We start from the raw sequence: 19,144 nt of genomic DNA, 5'->3' as shown, positions 1-19,144 counted from the left end.
CACCAATTTAGCAGGTGCTAACGGTTGGTGCACTGGGCTGGAAAAAGGCGCCTCCGCCTTACAGATCGTAGCTTTGAAGAATAAATATTCAGATATATAATTGGAGCAAAATTGAGGGTTGTATGCATTAATGAGAGACGAAATTTAATTCGAAAGTTTAAAATAGTGTAAAAGGGGAATCTAAACTACGCTAGGTAGCGCTAGCTACCACCCAATATAAGGGTACAGCCAATATTTATCCATTTATCCATCTACCCCAGAAAAAATAAAGTGTTTACAATGGCGGATACCGTGGATTTACTTGGGGCAGATTCCATCAAAAACATGAAGGTAAGTGACTTATAACTCGCGTGGTTATCGTGAACCTTAACGTTTTTACAATCTTTGACAAAGTGCGAGGCGGTTGTAAACCCGATTGGTATCGGTCGAACCGATCGCGGCGCTCAACTGTTGCGTTGGCACATCGTGAAGGGCTAAGCATTTTTTCCTGGCGTTGCAGGTTGCGGACCTGAAAAAAGAGCTCAAGGCACGAGGTCTGTCCACTACCGGCAACAAGAGCGAACTTGTGGAACGTTTAGAAGCTGCTGCGGGAGTTCCCAAAGGTAACGATGATCGTCATCGCGGCACGTGCGTCGAAGACGGCCTGCTTCCCTCCGACTGTTTCGCTTGTGTTACAAAAAAAGTACTGTCTTCGGAAGTACGAAATAACAACCGGCGTCGTTCAGATGCTTCGAACGAAACTTTTATGTGTCTTCTGAGTGATATGATATGATATATTGTGTCTTCCGAATGATGTTGATAGCATCAGTATGACACGTCGGTCAGTATTTTGTTTTTCTAGAAATTTGCGCTACTTCAAAGTTTGATTGTTTTGTTGCAAAGGCATTCAACCGGAGTATTTTGCTCTTGGAATTCACGGTACCCCATATTTGATTGGTTGTTCTACTTTACGTATTAAGCAGCAGTCCTAACATTATCGCGGTGCAGCTTTGGAGCCTTGGTTTCTCTTTTGTAGAGTGTCGCGTATGTCAGCTCCATGGTTATCCACAAAGACTGACACGTGACTTTATGCAAGGCTTGAGCGGCAGGGAGCGGGCGTTATTGTGCGCAGTAGCATCTTTAGGAAGGAATTCCGAAACGTTGACCAACTGCTACGGCATAAGTGTGGATTGAACTCGAGCCAATCTGTCCTTGTTACAGGATAGATTCATGTTTGTTTACTTACATCCTGCACACATGATCACAGCTGCAGTGTCCTATAAGAAATAACAACCAGGTTATACTTGACGTCGGCTTTTCTTTTTTATGCCTTGGTCAAGGTTAGCATAGTTCACAACGACGTGCCTGCACTGCTGTGAGAGCATGTGGCTTCGTCTTGTCTCTCTCTCACACGCACTGCCATGAGAAGGACGAGCCAAACTAAGCCATGCACTCGTACGAGTAGCTTTGACAGCATAGCACATGAAACATTGACACTGGGTAAAGGAAGGGATGACATTGAAGTAGTTGTTTGTAGAGACAGTGACATATTTGGCTGATATTGTTACGACACGTGTCTTGCTGATAATAGCAAACGGTGCTGTGGAAGATTTGGTACACTGGCTGTACTCTTTGCCTGCCATACTGATAGTTTTTCTTTGGTAAGGTTGCTTTCTGTAGTGTTGATCTAAGTGTTAACTTTCAATTTGCTATATTTCTTTGTTCAGGACTTCAGCCTTTTACATCTAATTCTTACAGAGCGTACACAGGCCAATTACTGCCATTCTCTGAAGGATTCTGGCAAATGATGAGGCACTAGTAATGTTTATATGCAAAAGAAACTTTGAGCTTGGATTCTAAGCATGATGCTAGCTTGCTTAGAATACCTGCATGGATTGCATTTTTGTGTCACAGTGTCACTGGTGCCTCATCATTAGCTGTTTCTTTCAGTGCATGGCAGGGACTGTCTCTTCCTGCATGCTCTTTGGCAGCATAGACACGCCATGTTTGTTCCTAAAAGCTCATACCTTAGAATTGAAAATGCACAATGTTTTGTTTCGAGATAGAAATATCGAAAAGCAGACAACACCAACATTACAGAGAGTTGTTCTTATTGTACAGTTCGCAGGAATAATAGTCAGTGCAGTGAAAGACAGGTGGAAGTCACATAGTTTTGCGTCACCTTAAAGGGATACTACAACGAAATTTCGGCGCTCATTTTTTGGTCTATATGTGTTCAAAAAAGCTGCATCACATTGAACATACCAATATCTTGTTTAAAAAGTCACGAAAAGGAATTTTAAAACAAATTAAACGATTAGCAAAGAGCACCTGGTGGATGTCGCTAACGCCTCGTTTGTAATGCCCGTCTAGGAACCTTGACAGCTAGTGACGGAGGTTGTCTCGCCTCCGGCCACGACGAGAGAAGAGGGGCAGGAGGAACTCTCCTCTTCCCGAGAATGCCTTTCGTGTGTCGCAGAAGTCGCTGTTGTCCCCCTACAAGATTACAGAAGATTAACCCGTCACTCGAAATTCGTAGAAAAGCAGCCGCTTCGGTGGCTGGAACGACTAGGCCATCCTCTCGACGTCAGCCTCGCTGTAGCTTTGCTCGTCCTGGGACGACCTACGTCACGATTGCGTTGGATGTCACATGTTTTCCGCTGGGCCTTCTCTGAGCGCTTGCCAGAGTGGGCCGTTTATAACGAAAAATACAGCCACCAGGCTCAAAATACAAACGTGCGATTGTCATTTACGGATATCAAGGATCATATTCAACCTATTTTTGAACACGACGGGAATATTTCAAATTTCGTTGAAGTATCCCTTTAAAAGTAGCTCAGCTTACTTACAGTTTGTGAGCTGAACCGAAAACTACTCTTCCGTATTGAGGATCATTAAACAAGGTATTTGCAGACGCTGGTTAATATTTGTGCTGCTGTGGGTCAAGGTGTGAAAATTCTGTCCATTCCCTAACCACAGTCCAGTGCTCTCTCTGCATTAGTAATCAAGTGATTGCCTGCTGACATTGTCATCTCTTTTTTCCTTCTTTTTCACAGACCTGTTGACAGACGTCCAGCTGGATGGTGAGACAGTTTTATGCTCAACTGTTTTTTGGAGTATCCTGCATCCCAGCTTACTGTGCATCCTTTACTCCCATTTCCCTGTTGTCTAAAACCAATCATCCCTATATTTTTGTAAAATGTTTCACTCGACGGGTCTTTGACTTTTCATGTCAACACCCTCTTGTCGCCGGCAGATGCCTCTCTCGACCCCACCGCGGAGGTGAATGAAGACGAGGTGCTGTCCGAGGACAGTTTGCTGCTCCAGACTGAAGGCAAGGCCAACAACGGAGAGGCCTTTGGGAGCGACGAAGACCTTCTGGCCACCCCCGTGTCCAAGACCGCTCCCCAGCAGATCACAGACAAGCTTCCCCTGACCGCGACAGATCTGTCGGTTTCGGCCAAGGGCCAGGAAAAAGCAGCCGGCCAGCCGGCCAAGCAGGCCTTGTCTCAGGAGCCCAAGACTCCGGACGCTGGCAAGAAGTCGAAAACAAAGGTGACCATGTCCGGGCAAGCCGGCGCCGAGACGAACGGGACTGGCGGTGCCATCAAGGCGGCCGGCAAGGCACTTTCCGTGGAAGAGGTGAATATGCAACTGGGCTCTGCTTTCCTCATTTATGCAACGGCCGTTACTGGCGAGGTTTCGCAGCGGATCTGGTGTGTGTATGATGTTGCCTACCAGATTTAGAGGGAAGCGCATTTCGCCAAATATAGCAGGGAATCGCTGTAACGTGGGACTGCGACGTTGTGCGAGGAGTTTCCCCAATAAATTTTGTTCAGAAATTTTTCTGCCAAGTTTGGCGGAGGAATTGTGACATCAAATAACCTCTCCTTAAACTATAACTTCCCATGAAGTTTTTTCCCGTTGAATTGAGCGGGAATATTTCTTTACTATATTATGTGGGGAAATTGTGATGTCGCGTGACCATGTGATGTCACAGTCATGTGACGTCTCCTGATGTCGCCTGACAATGTAGCTTTTGGGCCTTTGCCATATTTTGAATGGTGGTGGAGAATGACTGTGCTTAGACTGTGCGCAGCAAAGGATACGAAGCCTCAGCCGTCGCCTTGGTTCGTTTGCGGGACACGGCAAGGAACCGGCAATTTTTTGTCTCCAGGAGCATTTGTCTGGGAAGTGACCCTTTGAGTACAGCACACCTTTTGTCCTCCTTTAAACCGTTTCTACCACCCTGCTTGCAGCGGGCCAAGAAGTTCAACATGCCGCTTTCGGACAGTGCTCGCCTGAAGGTCCGCATGGAGAGGTAGGGAGTTAGTGCTAGTCCGTGCTGTGAGGCATAGGATGCTCACCCCGTGCTTGTATGTTTTCTGTAAAGGTTTGGTGCAGTGGCTTCTGACTCCGGTACGGCCAAGAGCGAGGCAAAAGGAACGACGAAGACATCCCGTACTTCCATCAGTGCCAACCCTCCCGTGAGTGTTCTCTTTGTTTGTTTGCCAGAGCTGAGAGATTGGTGTCTGAAATTACCATTATTTAGAGCGCAGCAGCTCTTAGGTGCCATTTTTCCAGGTTGAGCGGCGTCGGCGTAACCACGCTAAATTTAGCTGGAAAATTATTTTCACGTGACCTCAACACCAATTCAATTCCCCACTAAACTTAGCGGGGAAAATCACGTGACATGACTTGGTGTCGCATCACGTATGAACAAATGCAGTTTCTCCGCTAGATTTAGCGGGAAAGTTGATGTCATGTGACCTCAACAGCAATTCAATTCCCCTCTGAATTTAGCGGGGATTTGAATTGTTGTCGAGGTCACGCGGCGTCAATTTTTCAGCTAAATTTAGCAGGGAAACTGGGAGGAGGGGAGGGTACAGAGGAGGAGGATGGAAGGGTTTGCAGGAGGGGAGAGGAGCAGGAGGATGGTAGGAAGAGGAGGGGAGGAGCAAGTGGAGGACATGCCCTTCTCTCCTTCTCCTCAAGAGCTCTGTTTTCAATGTGCATCATCCATTTGCATTTCTGATGCATCGCTTGGCTGTGTCAGCGTTCGACTGTGCCTCGCTTTCAAACGCTAAAGTACCAATTGAGCCTGGCAAACGCTGATGCAGCACTCTTGGTCAATCTGTGCCCTGCACCTGATCGAGGAAGATGATGTACAAAATCCAACCCACAAACTTTGCGTTTGGGTAAGCACCGAGCTCTGTGGAGAACAGGCTGGACAAAGTGCCCCCTATTGTTTGGTCTCTTTGCCAATAACGCTAAATTAAGAAAAAAAAAAAAAAGAAAGGAGAATACAGTGCGCCTTCTCAGTGCACAATTGAAAAAGAAACAGGCAACAACTTTCTGCTGCACGCTGTCCCCGTCGCACAACACTAGCATATTTTTTGAGGGCCGCATCCTCTTGAAGCTTGGTAAGCACGGGTATGTTGCCTACAACGCATATTTGACCGGTACGTTTAGTGTCCTTACTGCCTATGCATCGAAAGTAGTCTTGAATTGGCAAGAAATCGTGTCACAGGTGCCACCAGCTCACTTAGCATTTAATCACTGGTCAAACCTTGTTGGTTGGTCGTAGAAGTGTTGCAACACAAGCCCGGTGGTCGTAGCTGTTGTAGCAGCTTCCCAATCCGTGACTGCTTTGAATTTTGCCAGCCGCAGGGCTGCCTCCGCTACAGTGTTATCACCAGGATCACGACGAGCAACCAAATGCGCCAGTGGTGACATCACGAGGTGGAAATCGAGGGACCAGAAACGGAAACGCAGTAACCACGATCGATCGAAGGAGCATTCCAGGCACCTAAGCTAGGCCGTCGTGCGACGTTGACTAGAAAAGTCTTTTTGGTGTTTGGAACGGAAATGATGGAGGCAGAAAGTGAATGTGGTGCCATGAAGCCTCATCCTTTCCCAAGTAAAACTAGCCCTCCGTCGGCTACCTCCTCACCACCTAGTGTCATGCGCAGGCTAGGGCATGTTACGCCGCGTCACATTGTTTTAGCCTTGGCTATAGACGGCGAGATGGGAGTTTTAAACTACGATACTTTTCGATTTCAAAAGCAATTTAAGTGAATTGAAACCACCACCGCCGAAACAGTTGTAACATGCTTTTGTGGAGATTGCACCATCACACGTGACATTTCGTTTGGCGATTTATTGAGCTACCCCAACTAAATATATTTTCAGAATCACCGGGTTTTACCCTTTTCGGTATGGTATTTAGTTTCGTGATATTCAGAATAGTTATTGTGAAATCGGCAAGTGAAAATTATGACAAAACCAAGAGTTCAAAATACCCGTGCTTTTCAGTACTATGACGTCGAGGGAAGGCAGGCTTGCAGTTTGAGCGGGCAGTCTAGAAAGGGACTATGCCAGACATTTGTTTCGTGCTGCTGGACTGGTGCTGGAGCGAGCTCCCAAAGCATTCATTTGACATTATAAAACTGCTTGAAATCAGTTGGGAACAAAGTCTGCAGCCAAAAGGGTGAACCCGTGCCTTCTGCTGACGTCACTTTTTCCTTGTTGCCAGTAGAGACCTTCACTTTAAAAAACACGGTGAATCCAAAATTATAAATTCAATCACTTAAGGAAACTGACACCGAAGAGAGTGGTTGATGCCTAAATTACTCAATGTACGCGTTTGATACAAACAATACAGGATTCAGTCCCACTTTCATTGCGTACTGATACTGTACACCTTTCCAAAAGAAACGCTCCTAGGCCGCCGCCATGTTGCTGATGCTGATGCGGCTGGTGCGACTCTCGCGCCCCCTATCAGCTAGAAATTTTCTGCCACTCTGGGACTGTGAAGACCCGCTCAGCACAGTTCTCTATTGACGTTTTTGCGGTTTTGCATTCAACGTTTTCTCGCCCCTCTTGAAAGTTTCCACTTATTTTTTTTATGCGTGCTGCGTACCCTTTTTGTGTTATCTTCCATTGTGAAAAATAAGGCTGGTAAGTGCCTGCCTTTCAAGCTTTTCTGCTCGACATTCACGGGAAACGAAGGTGGTGAAGGCCGTCGAACGACCCTCGACGCGATTTTGAGAACATCGTTCTCCCCCCTCCTTGAGATAATCCGCGTAGAATCTTCAGTCATCTCCAAAATTAGTTGTCCGGGTTGGGGCGAGAAACGGGTCAGTCACTTTTGTTTCTTTGCCTTGGTGCGGTTGTGAAAAAAAGGAAGATCTCCCCAAAACGTGCCCCCAAACGAAGTCTGCTTAGATTCCTTCCGATCGTCAAGATGTGACTGTCGTCGACTGTGCCTGTGTTATTTGAGTTGTTTCTCAAATAAATACTTTTCGGATAACGCTCCATCGTGTGGTACGTATGATATATTGTTTGAATGTTCCTGTCCATCGGTAAACACATTATTTGTGAGCGTGAAAAATGCATGCCTTTCGGCCCTCTTCTGTTGCAATTTATTTTTCACAGCAAAGCGATTTGTCGTTTCACATGCGGCGAATAGAGGCGCCGTCAAAACTTATCGTAAGAAAAAAACACAAATAACTAGAACTATACATTTCAGTCGCATTCGTTCTGTCGCGCGCGTATCCAACAAAAATAGTTTACAGTTTATTTTTTTCTTTTTTTGTTTTTTCAAATGTGGCACAATGCTTTCTCAATGTCCTCGGGAAAATATATGTACCATGAAACACAAAATATAGCGGGAAAAGATGAGAATTTATCCGCCAGCAGCATTTGAAACTGCGCCTATTGAAATCACAGTCCCCTCGGTTAGGGTTAGCAGGGAGGCCGGTGAGAGTTGAGCCTCAAACTCAGTGACTGGGCTCGAAAACGGTTTGTTGCCCCTGGGGTAGGGTGTTTTTTGGAAAGGTGTATAGTTTACAAGCCGAGACACGCCGGTTGAAAATTTTTGGAAAAATTCCACTGGGTCTGTTGTTCCCGTATGTTCAACGGCACTTTTTGTTTCAGTCGGGAACGGTTACCGGTGCGTACGACTAGCACAAAATAGTGCACACGTTAGCTGATCCTTAATTCTACCTTTGGGGCACCATCGAGCTTCCAGCTTTTGCCGGGATTCCGACACCACCGGCTCGTTAGGCCTATAGGCCTAACAAGCCTTCTGGGTAGCCAGTCATCTGAGCAGTCTGCACACAAGCTCGCCCAGCCGAGCGCACAAACGTTAACCATGTGCACCAGGACGGGTGCAGCAAGAACAGCAGGTTTAGATTGCAGAAATAAGCGTCTTGTACACTCCGACTGGCCCCAACATCCGAATTTCCGGATGTTGGGCTTTTGGTATAGCAACTGTCGACAACGTGAATAGAGCATGCCCTATTCAATCGTGAGGTACGCCAACGCGCACTGGGCTGCATTGTGTTGCGCATGACGACAGAGTATAGACCCCCGTCCGCAGTCAACGTTGGTCTATACGATTGGGTGCGTGTGCTCGTCGACGTTGCGACAGATTTTAAAGAGCCTTTACCTGCGATCATGATGTGGTGTACCAGAAGATTACTCTGCAGAGTAATCCTCTTTCACTCCAGACTTGAAGAGGTTTTTAGTGCTGCAAAACGTGTGGCACATGAATTTTCGATTTGTGTGCACCCTTTGGCTTATTTATTTTGGTCTAAGGCAGGGCAAACTTTCGTTCGCACTTGCTTGGGAAAAGCGTGATTTTATTGTTTAGCTAAGTACTCAAAAAGTGTTGATTCAAGTTGATTGCATTATCATTTCGTCTCGCTTAGCCCGTCAACCTGGTACAGCTGAAGAAAAGGGCAGAGCGGTTTGGACAGAGTGTTTCTACAGTGGCCAAGGATGTGAGTATTGTATTTCTCACCTTCAGTCCATCAATTGTATCGTTTATGATAAGCTGGAACTGAGAGAAAAAAAAAGTCTTTTGTGTCTTTCCAAGTTGTAATCTGTGGCGAGGATTTAAAATAATTTCCACTCAAGCTTCAGGCGTTCACTAGAAAAGGCAAAGTATACATGCTTACCCTCACTTAATCTAATCACACTAGTATGGTGTCACTAGGGCCATAGGGTCATTACTGCCACAAGAAGATAAGGGAATGGAGCACTGATGCTCTCAATGTAGTCAATTTAGCGGCTATAGCTTCCACATTGTGCATTCCACACCACCAAGATTGCAGTTCTTCCTAGAAGATAAGTGGGAGCTCGTTCTGAGCGCGTGCTGTGGATTCTGCACTCAAACACTGTGCTCAGTAGGAGCCACCGGTTGCTTCCATTTCATTCTACTAACGTCACAGCCTTAGGAGTATACTTTTTTGACATGGCAGTGTGCCTAGCATCACGGCTGTTGTCGACACAGGCGGACGTAGACCTCTTGCTGCAATTTTCAGCTTTTTCCACACCCGTTACGTCGCAAAATTGTGCTGTTACTCGGTTTTGTTTGCGGTACGGTTTGTGTCCAAAAGTCGTATAGCCGTAGCAGTACTCAATGTGCGTGTCCGCTTGAGCGACTGGGTTTGGCAGCAGCCGAGACGCTTCGCCAAACACTGAAGTTCTCTTCGTTTGTTTTCTGTTAGCTCTTGCCTCGAGTTACGTCGTAACTGTGTAACGGTGTGCTGTATTTCCCCATCTGTGTGAGCGAAGGAGATGTTACAAAAGCAAGTGCCACGCTTTAAGTGGGATCACTTGGAAGTGAAAGCATAGCTCAAAACAACATGCTTGTGCTTGTTGCGTCGACTTTGATCGCATGAATGGTGGAACAGGATAGTATCAGCATTTGTCCACGGTGGTTTCTGTTATGCAAAATCGCTGAAGCGTTCCTAAGATATGTGCGCTTACTGCCTCCAACAACTGACTTTTGAGTTGATAAATGAGGGCTGCCTACTGAGATGACGTCTTTGAAGCAGTGTTTATGTGTAAAACGTGGCATCCTAGCCCAATCTTCTCGTTTGCAGTCACCCACTTGGTAAGCAGTGATTGAAGGGAACACTATGGTCAAGCAAGCTCGTTCCATTCCATGTGAATGTGTCGATAAATGTAGTGACAGTCATGGCCACCTGCAGCTTTGGGACATTGTGTACTGCCATTAGCATGTGTCATTGACATAGAGGGTGGTCCAAGTCGCCAGGCTCAATCTAAAATGGACCGTAAAAATAGATGCCTACACGTAGCAATCTAACCTTTTCGTCAAAGATGTATTTCACAGGTTGGTCTTTTTTTGTAAAATTACAAAACATAGCTCTCTTTCTGTTAAAGGGATACTGAAGCGAAACTTGAAATACACCTATTATGGTCAGAAATAGGTTCAGTATGATCAATGATATTCATAAATCATAATCGCGCGTTTGTATTTTGAACGGATGGCTATATTTTTCACCCTGATGGGCCCGATTGGGCGCGCGCTCAAAAATCGGCCATCGGAGAGCGCGATGCGTCTTGGGATATTGGGCGCATTCGTGACGTCACTTGTGCCGGTCGGGAAAGGCTACGGCGTGAATGTTGTGGTTACGAGCGTTGCCACTTGGTGGCGCGTCGACGATTTACGACCTGTGACAACGTCGCCGTTTGAGATGCGCAAGGGCTGCACGCACGCTGCACCACGGCAAGTCGACAACCACGGCAGCACTGACAAAACCAGCTCTGAGGCCGGATTCTCAAAGCGAATTCACGACGAAAAAAGTGTGTACGACAAATTTGAGAGAAAACCCGTGCTCTCGAAACGAAATTGTCGTAACCTTTGCGCAGGTTACGACAGAATCCTACGACAGCTCCGAAGCTGTCTTACGCACTTTTTACGATCAAATCAACAAGGCCGACAGCGTCGCTCAGTTACTTGGTATCGGCCACCAACGGACATTTATTTTTCTTCGTGCTCTTCTCGTGCGTCCCGACTTCAACCAGCAAGAAAAAAGGAAGGAGTACTTAAAACAGACCACGACGATCAAGAACGCAGGATCCACAAACACACGAGAAGAGCTACAACAGCCACGATTCTGCCGACCGAGCGAGCTCGGCAGAATATAGTAGGCCTAGCAGCAACATCGACTCGGCGCACCGTTGCTCCGGCGGTCCTTGGCCAAGACCGTCTGTCCATGACCGGCTGGCCTGCTGAATGGAATATGCCCGCGCAACCCTTGTGGACCCTTACCGGATGAGTAGTTTGATCCCTGAACTAAATTTCAGAGGTCAATATTTCCCCCTTGTCATCTCGATCTCCTTGTTTTCCGAGACAGCGGTGACGAACGCTGTCGTCGAAAAGGGACTCTCATTGATTCTATCTCCTTGTTTTGTGTGATATAGAACTCAAATAAACGCCATACGGATTACCTTGGCAACTCGGTATGTACACTCTGTTATTAGTATGCCATTTTTATTCTGACTCGACGCTACGTCAGTGTCGAGCTATAGCAGTTCGTGGGAGCTACGCGATGTCGGTCTAACCTTTCTTTGCCGAGTGTCATGTCAGTATCGAGTTGCAATCGTAAAAGATCGGTCCAGAAGCGCTTACCGAAACGCGGTCTAAGAGCGAATCCAGCACTTCGATCAAACGCGCGCTTCCGCTCCGAGTGTGAACAGGTATTTGGCATTTGCGTGGCTCTTGCTGACACCCTCGTAGTTCAAACATATCCTTTTTAACGTCGGCTTGCAGCTCGCGACTCGCAGCAACTAATACCGGCCGTGCCATTAGCATGCTCGGGCCGTTTCGTGCAAAGAGCCGCAACGAGAACGAGCTCACTGTGGCCAACTACGCTTTGGCTTCCTCCGCCAAGGCTTTGCAAACGCGTTCAGGCCTAGGCGAATTCTGCCGGCACGCCGTATTGCCGCAGAACGGCGCTGCTATTTTGGCACAAGTGATGTCACGAGAACTTCCCCCCATCCACCAGATGAGAATTTGAAATCGTTTAATTATGTTTAAAATTAGTTCTCCTGTGTTTTACAGCGCAATATTTATATTTCCGAGGTGGTGCCTGTCCCTAGCCCATATTTATGCAACAAGATCGGCGCTAAAATTTCGTTTAACTACCCCTTTAAAAATAAGGCCAAGAAACTTGCCAGGGTTTACAGCGGCCAGCGACGCAGACGACAGGGGTCCATTCGTATTGATAGATGGTGCTACCTCCTTATTGCTACGGCTCGCGACCACCATGGTTTATTAAAATGAACATAATGTTTTTGAAATGTACCTTTGATTAAAAAAATAAATGCGGACAATAAAATCAAAACTTGAAGTAAAAAAATGCATCTGCATAACGACGGAGCTCTTGCTGCCAACGGATTTTGTCATGCGTGTCGTCTGCTTTCTTTCGCTGGTTGGCTGCACCTTCTGACGCTGCTCCCGACACCATCAAGCAATACGAATGCCAAACACACCCCGCTACTGGGCCCCTGTCCTCTGCGTCGCTGCCCGCCGTAGACCTGACAAGTTTCTTGGCCTTATTTTTTACAAAAAGAGAACTATGCTTTGTAATTTTACAAGAAAAAAGCCGACCTGTGAAATACACCTTTGACAAAAAGTTGATTGCTACGTGCAAGCGTCGATTTTTACGGTCCATTTTAGATCGAGCCTGGTGACTTGGACCACCTATAGAAAATCCTCTGATCATTTTTCTGTTGTGCATGCAGTGATGTGATTGCTGCGCCAATTGCGCCAAACTGCGCCAAGGGGCTAACCCTGCTACATCCTGCTACATTTCGCAAAAATATGAGTAATCTGCGCCAAGCCTGCCCCAAAGGACCAATTTAGGTTGCCTTTCGCAACCGAAACTAAACTGAGTACTGTAATTGAGCAGACGTGTGTTATGTGGCGCAAGCGGCCACCTGACACAAAGTACCGTGCATCAATTGTCCACCCGGTCTTTCATGGATTTCCCTGCGTCTCGCGTTTCGCGCTCTCTCTTGTGGCTCTCGTCTTGCGTCTCCTTTTTTTTTTTTCAGCGATAGACGCGGATGTGTGCAGACGCTCCAACGCTAGCATTCCGGGTACCAACTATGCCGTCATGTTGGGAAACGAAACCACGTTTTTGTGCGGCAGAAGTTACTTTGTGAGCTGAAGCAACGACCGTGGGAAAACTATATTGGGTCACTGCCTTTCAGTCACCGTGGTCGCGCGACGTCGAATGTTGCCGTCCCACATCACTGCAGATATGGTACTTCCTAAAATGAAACGAAGTACCGCCGCATGTTCACCAACATTCCTGTTCTTGTTTAAATCATACGTTACTACAAAAATACATATTTAATTCAAAGACTGCTCTGTCAAAGTACTGATTATCTAGATTCCTCTCGGTGGGTCTTCTTTCGAAAAGTACCTCGGTACGTGAAAGATCTGCCGTGAAATAAAGTTGAAGAGAAGTGAGCTAAAGCAAAGAAGGCAATGTATGCATGCTGAACCCGCACAGCACGCTCTTTGTCTCGAGTTCAGTCGTTGCACAAAGCGCTCCAAGAACGTTTCGAGGCTGGCTCGCAATGTCTTGCACCGATGCACTCAGGTTCTTCATTTTTTGTGTGTTTAGCTTGTACCTTGTTTGCCGGCCTGCTGGCAAGCACGCGCCGCTGGACTGTTTACAGGGATACTGAACCAGAGAATTTAGTGCCCATAATAAGTGGCGCACATTCTTTCCACGAGCCAGCAACCACCGGTGTGCGCGAGCACACGCAAGAAAAATGACGTCAAAGACCTCCATTTGCACTTAAAAGGACAGTGAAATGCATGGGCTTCGGGCTAAAGGAGAATAAAGACAAGCTTTTCATCTCTACAAGTGAAAGCTACGTGCTTGTTAGACCAATTAATTGCTTACCTTTTACACCAGACACCACTCTGTAGATGAAAAACTTGTCTTTATTCTCCTTCGGCCCGAAGCCGATACATTTCAACGTCATCTTAACCCCGATGGAGGTCTTTAACGTCATTTTTGTTGCGTGTGCTGGCTCGTGGAAAGAACGCGCGCCACTTATTACGGACACTAAATTCCTTGGTTCAGTATCCCTTTAAGTCGCATGCTCGAAAGTTACATTTTGTGTACAATTTCGGGAATAAGTTAACGACCGAGCTGAGGGCATGGTTTCGGTTTCGATCGGACAGCCGTTGTCTGCGCTCGCGCGACAAAGCATGCCCAACAGCAAGCCTGCCGAAGTTGGCCTCATGTGCATGCGAACATGATTGCGTGACTGCGGCACCAGCTGAGACGCTTGCAATTCATTGTTTTACGTTTGCTTACTTTTGACGAAAATCTGGCACGTCGGGAAGCAGCAAAACGGTGGCAAGCGGTTTTTCGAAATTTCTTGGCAATGCCTACAGCACTATACACTTTGGGATGTCTGAGCAGTAAAAACAAAAGCAGCGAGTTCCGTCACAACACGTCGCATCAAAACACAACACAACACAAAGTGTCCTTCGTTTGTACAGCACTTAAAACAAATATTTTTATTTTCCTAGAAATATCTGCTCCAAAAGCCGCTTTTGCTGCTCCAAAACACTGTTTGGTTGCTCCAAAACGTGCGCCAAAATGGCTTAGGCCAATCACATCACTGTGCATGTCGTGCAGTTTCCTGTGCTGCCACATGACAATAAGGACTTTTAGCAGACCGTTGCCGCGTTCTGCATACGACACTACTGGAGCCTTTGAAGCATTCTTCAGGGGCTCCAGCAGTGCTATATGCAGAACACGATAACAGTTTTCTAAAATTCTCTTTTGTCGTCTCCCTTGATTAGTGGTGAGTTTTGCTGCGGTGTCATGAAGCGGACGACTCACATAGGCAGATGTATTTCCTCGGCAGCAACGGCAGGAGGACTTGACATGGATGCACAACCCTTCTGGATGAATCTTCTCCTGAATTCTTGACTTGCTACTAAGATGACTTGACCAGTATTTGGTCTCTAAACGACATTGTGAGACTGACTTTAGGTTCGGGTTCTTCATCAAACCTTATTTTATTGCCCTGCAAAAAACTATGTGCATAAAAGATTACAAAACCAGATGCAACGTGCATTTTTCAGCAAGCAATTGTAGTAAGTTTGTTTACAGTTGCCCTTGAACATTATTTATGTATACATTTATGGTGAATATTGAGAGTAGGGGGCGGGGGGGGGGGGGGGGGGGGGGGGGGGCTGACGCATAGTCTAGTACACAGTGTTATGTGTCTTTCTTAAAGATTTCATTTTTGCCCCCACTGCCGATTTTGGCCTCGTTTTACACTGTCTATTAATGTATAAATATGTCTAAAATTGGTATTAACATGCTCAATAAATACATCTTTTACAGTTGGAGGAAAAGGAGCGTCTGCTGAAAAGGAAGCAGAGGTTTGGGAACACCCCAGACACAGAGGTAGGTTTTGCTTAGAAAAAATCTTTAGTAATAGCGCATCTCCAATCATGCGTTACATCGACAACTTCCACAATTTCCTGCAGGGTACCAAGAAATCCAAGACCATCGTCATCTAGACTTTTCCAAGAAGGCCACCAGAAACACTGGAAACATCTCGCCACAGGAAGTGGAAAAATGTTGACAACTTTTGTTATTATCTAATCATTCATTGCCATCAGCGTGCGTTTTCTTTTTAGCAGGAGTAAATAAATTATTCATCTCACTAATGGCAACTGCATTCATAAAATTTGTCACAAAGGGACGACCAGTGAGGAGATCACACAGGGTAGAATTGCATTATTCTCCAGCGTAAGCAAACTTGCAGCCGTGGATGTTCTTAGACAATGATAAATTAATTTTTGAAACTTGCTTAATTTGTTCATTGATCGCATGTGCCAGCTTCATGGTACTGCTCATTATCATTGATATATGTTTCCTACTCAACTACATACATTATATTTCATATGTGTATGTATGATGCTCAATGGAACCAAATACACTGGTCGAGCTCGGGGCCTTGCTAGGGTAGCAGCGTATGCTCTGCTTGCAGAGCACATCCACTTACACTGGGGTATACAACTAGCATGTGCAGTTAGCCTAGAGTAACCAATGGCTCTGTCATTTGGTTACTCTATGCACTGCTTGAGCTCTAAAGACATTATTATTATATTTGTTAGGCCATATGCTCCTCTGGTCTATTTAGTTTCCTTGAGCGCTGTATGTCGTGTATACTGCTGTGGTACACACATTTGCGAGTATGGGCTCACGGCGTCGCCATCTTGCTCAGTCGGGGTGCGCTTGGGCGTGTCATAATCGAATTGCGGCGACACAATCAGATTATGGACTAGCTCAAGCGCACTCCAAGTGAGCAAGATGGCGGTGCCCTGAGTCCATACTTGCAAACATGTATACCTGCAAATTTGAAAACAAAAAACCTAGGTTATCCGGGAAAGAACAAAACTGGAATAACTGCTCCATTATCAAATGTAGGTGAACACGACAATGTTCCTATAATGCAGGAAAGGCTCTTTCCGATTGAAGACCAGCATCCACGGCTGCAGTCTGCTTGTATCCAAGTGCTTCAGCAGCTCACTTGCAATGTGACTGCGCACATAGAGTGCGAGCCACGCTCCGTGTTTTCTGAATGCATGCGAGTCTGCAAGGATGTTGAACAGGAGTTGCTTCGCTGTTTCGCCATCATTTGCAATAAGCCAGCGCAGCACCGGAACACCCGTGGTGTCCTCCTGGAGCCCCGCATAACCACGGATACGATTGCTCGCATTGACCGCCACCCTAAGGTGCAGCGATTCCTCGTTGAGCGTCATCCTCCAGAAGCGTCTGCGCCCGAAGCCAAAGATGCCCTTGTCGTAGCTCACGAGGAAGTGGAACATGGACTTCTTGAACTTGACAACCTGGGCAGTCAGAAAGGCGCTGACACGCTCACTTTTGGTTGTGGAGTAATTCTCGTTCCCCAACATTGTGCATGCTAAGAAACCAGATTTGCAACAGTTGTTGTCCTCTGCCTAGTCAACTAACTACCCGACTCCCATCGTTAGGTCTTTGAGCCACTGAGTAGGTGTTCTTCAGAGTAGCGACACTTTGTCACCTTTGCGCTTAAAATTATTGTTGCCAATTATCTCAAGCTTTTTCATAGATTAAAAACTAATTGGCTGTGGTGGAAATTTGTGTAGAAATGAAAGAAATGAAAACCAGTTTCAGAGAATCTACCGTTGCCCTTGTGACTTCAGCTGGACGCGTGCACTTAACTGTGCAAGTTCTTCGGCTTAATCGAAAATGAGTCATCTTTTATGAACCGTCAAAAAGGTAGCAGCACTAAACTGAAAAGAAGAAAAGGACTCCAGCTTAGCACTTGCAATTCTCTAATCATCCTGTTCTGAAATCGGGTCCCAGACTGGTTATTGGTTCCCTCCCTACTGCCACGACAATTTTGGAGGGAAGTAATGCAAATTTCATTGACTTCATTGCTTTTCTTTTTTTTTTTTTTAGAAATGCACATTTATTAAAGGTATTCTACAACGAAATGTTGGCGCTTATTTCTTGGTCTATTCGTGTTCAAGGCGGCAGTACCGCAGCGGACACACCAATCTCTGGTCGAAAAAGACGCGAAAAGGAATTTTAAACGGTTAGCAGCGAGCACCTGGTGAATGTCGCTAAAGCCTCGTTTGTAATGCCGTATAGGAACCTTAACAGGTAGTGACGATGCCCGTTTCGCCTGAAACTATACGGTGAGCAAGTGTTCCTAAGTGAGTCTGGCGTAATGATCGTAAGGAGGAGCATGCCAATTAAAGGGCAGCATAGGGAATGCGCACGGAACGCGTGATGACAAGGCGGCCAAGCGCGCGCAGTCATTGGTCAAGGACGGGGGTAAACAGACTCGCGTGGACGCGCTTGGGGGTAGGTAAACAAACGTACGAGGTGCGCAAAGAGCAGACGAACTTGCACGGCGTATGCCTTGAACCTTACGTCATACCGCCAGCTCTCCGGCCACCAGCAAAGAAATCGCCGGTACTCTCTTTTGTGTATCCCAGAGGTAGGAAGTGGACCTCAAAAACGGGACAGTCCCGTTTTTGAGGTCCACTTTTGCCGTCCCGTTTTCGCAGGAGTACATAGTTTCGAAATTGGCACCAAGCGAGTAGAAGCAAACCGAAATTGAGCCTATCCGTTACAAGTATGTTTTACAAAAAATAACCATAGGTATTTTCAAATATTTACCCAATGATTAAAATTTATAACTGTTCCTTCCCACAAACACATTTTCTCTCGCGAAGACGCGTGTGTAGAAATATATATATCTTTTTGTTATTGGATATAGCACGGATGCAGAATCATGTAGATATAGCACGCGTGTAGAATTTCATTAAATTTTTTCTCCCAATCTTAAACTTTAGTGCCGTGACGTGACGTGTCCGTGAGCTTCTGCCTTCTGGCCGTCTCAGAAGCCTCTGACTCCAAAGAAGGCCAGCCAGAAGCGCAATGCGCATCGCGCTCGTGACGTCAAGAGTTCCTGCCTGGCCTAGGGTACTGTAGTGGCGAGCGTTGCCGCTTGGTGGTGTCAACGCGTAACAGTCTCGCCTAGTAATATCTGAGGACTGTACGCTGGAGATCTAACTCAGTGCCGATACACGCGCCTCTCGCGGCGGCGTCGCGCGTTCTCACCGGGAAGCGACCTCGGCAATCACAGGAGTCGCAGCTCAACTGCAAGTGATACACCAGTGGGTGTGGCAAGGTAGACATGCCTGCTTGGGCTACCACATTGGCGGAAGCACGGAAGCAGCGTGAGTGGCGGCGGGTCTTTACCGCTCTCCCTACGCCGACTCAAAAGTGGCCGCGCGCGGCACTGTTCGCTAAGCGATCGGTAGCGGCTCCTAGCGGACGCAGGGTACCAATACATAGTTTGCCCGTAAAGGTCATTCGCGGCCATACCGGTATTTCATGTGCCACGAGCATTCGGCTCACCGTGTTAGTTTCACACCGCAGTAGTAGTAGCTTAGGGAACCAGTAAGCAGATATAAGTCAGTACCAAGCAATGGCGACACCTGCAAACTATGCATATGTATATAAGGTAATCACTGGGTGCCATATTTGAGCGCGTTATTCATAGCGCATCTGGAGAGAAGGGGGGCTGGGGGGTATGGTTAGCCTTGTATCGTATTGCGGTATACAAGATAGCCAAGCGGTGAAGCGAGGTGCTCGCGCGACCAACACGAGCGCCCGGGACATCGTTCGCAGCCTTTGGACTGAAAGGAGACACGCTGGACACAGCGGGACATAACAGCGACCTGATAATGATTTCGTTAGAATAAACAACTATACATGGTGTCAGAAGTGGTCGGACTATCCCA

General features: G+C 46.7%; 1 protein-coding gene across 1 annotated transcript; it reads left to right on the top strand.

The window, feature by feature from the left end:
* The first annotated feature begins 201 nt into the window (after nucleotides 1-201).
* Nucleotides 202-15,508, top strand: LOC8051879 (SAP domain-containing ribonucleoprotein). The gene is made up of 9 exons (XM_029994401.3): nucleotides 202-330; nucleotides 500-602; nucleotides 3,036-3,062; nucleotides 3,236-3,621; nucleotides 4,239-4,300; nucleotides 4,373-4,466; nucleotides 8,694-8,765; nucleotides 15,180-15,242; nucleotides 15,326-15,508. Exons 1-9 carry the CDS (start codon nucleotides 280-282, stop codon nucleotides 15,356-15,358), a joined length of 891 nt encoding a protein of 296 aa, XP_029850261.2. The 5' UTR covers nucleotides 202-279; the 3' UTR covers nucleotides 15,359-15,508.
* Nucleotides 15,509-19,144: the final 3,636 nt, after the last annotated feature.

The sequence above is a fragment of the Ixodes scapularis genome, unplaced genomic scaffold, assembly GCF_016920785.2.
Source record: "Ixodes scapularis isolate PalLabHiFi unplaced genomic scaffold, ASM1692078v2 PGA_scaffold5__190_contigs__length_132052651, whole genome shotgun sequence".
Lineage (NCBI taxonomy): Eukaryota > Metazoa > Arthropoda > Arachnida > Ixodida > Ixodidae > Ixodes > Ixodes scapularis.
Note: the sequence above shows the minus strand (reverse complement) of the source record. Positions and strands in the feature narration are given on the sequence as shown.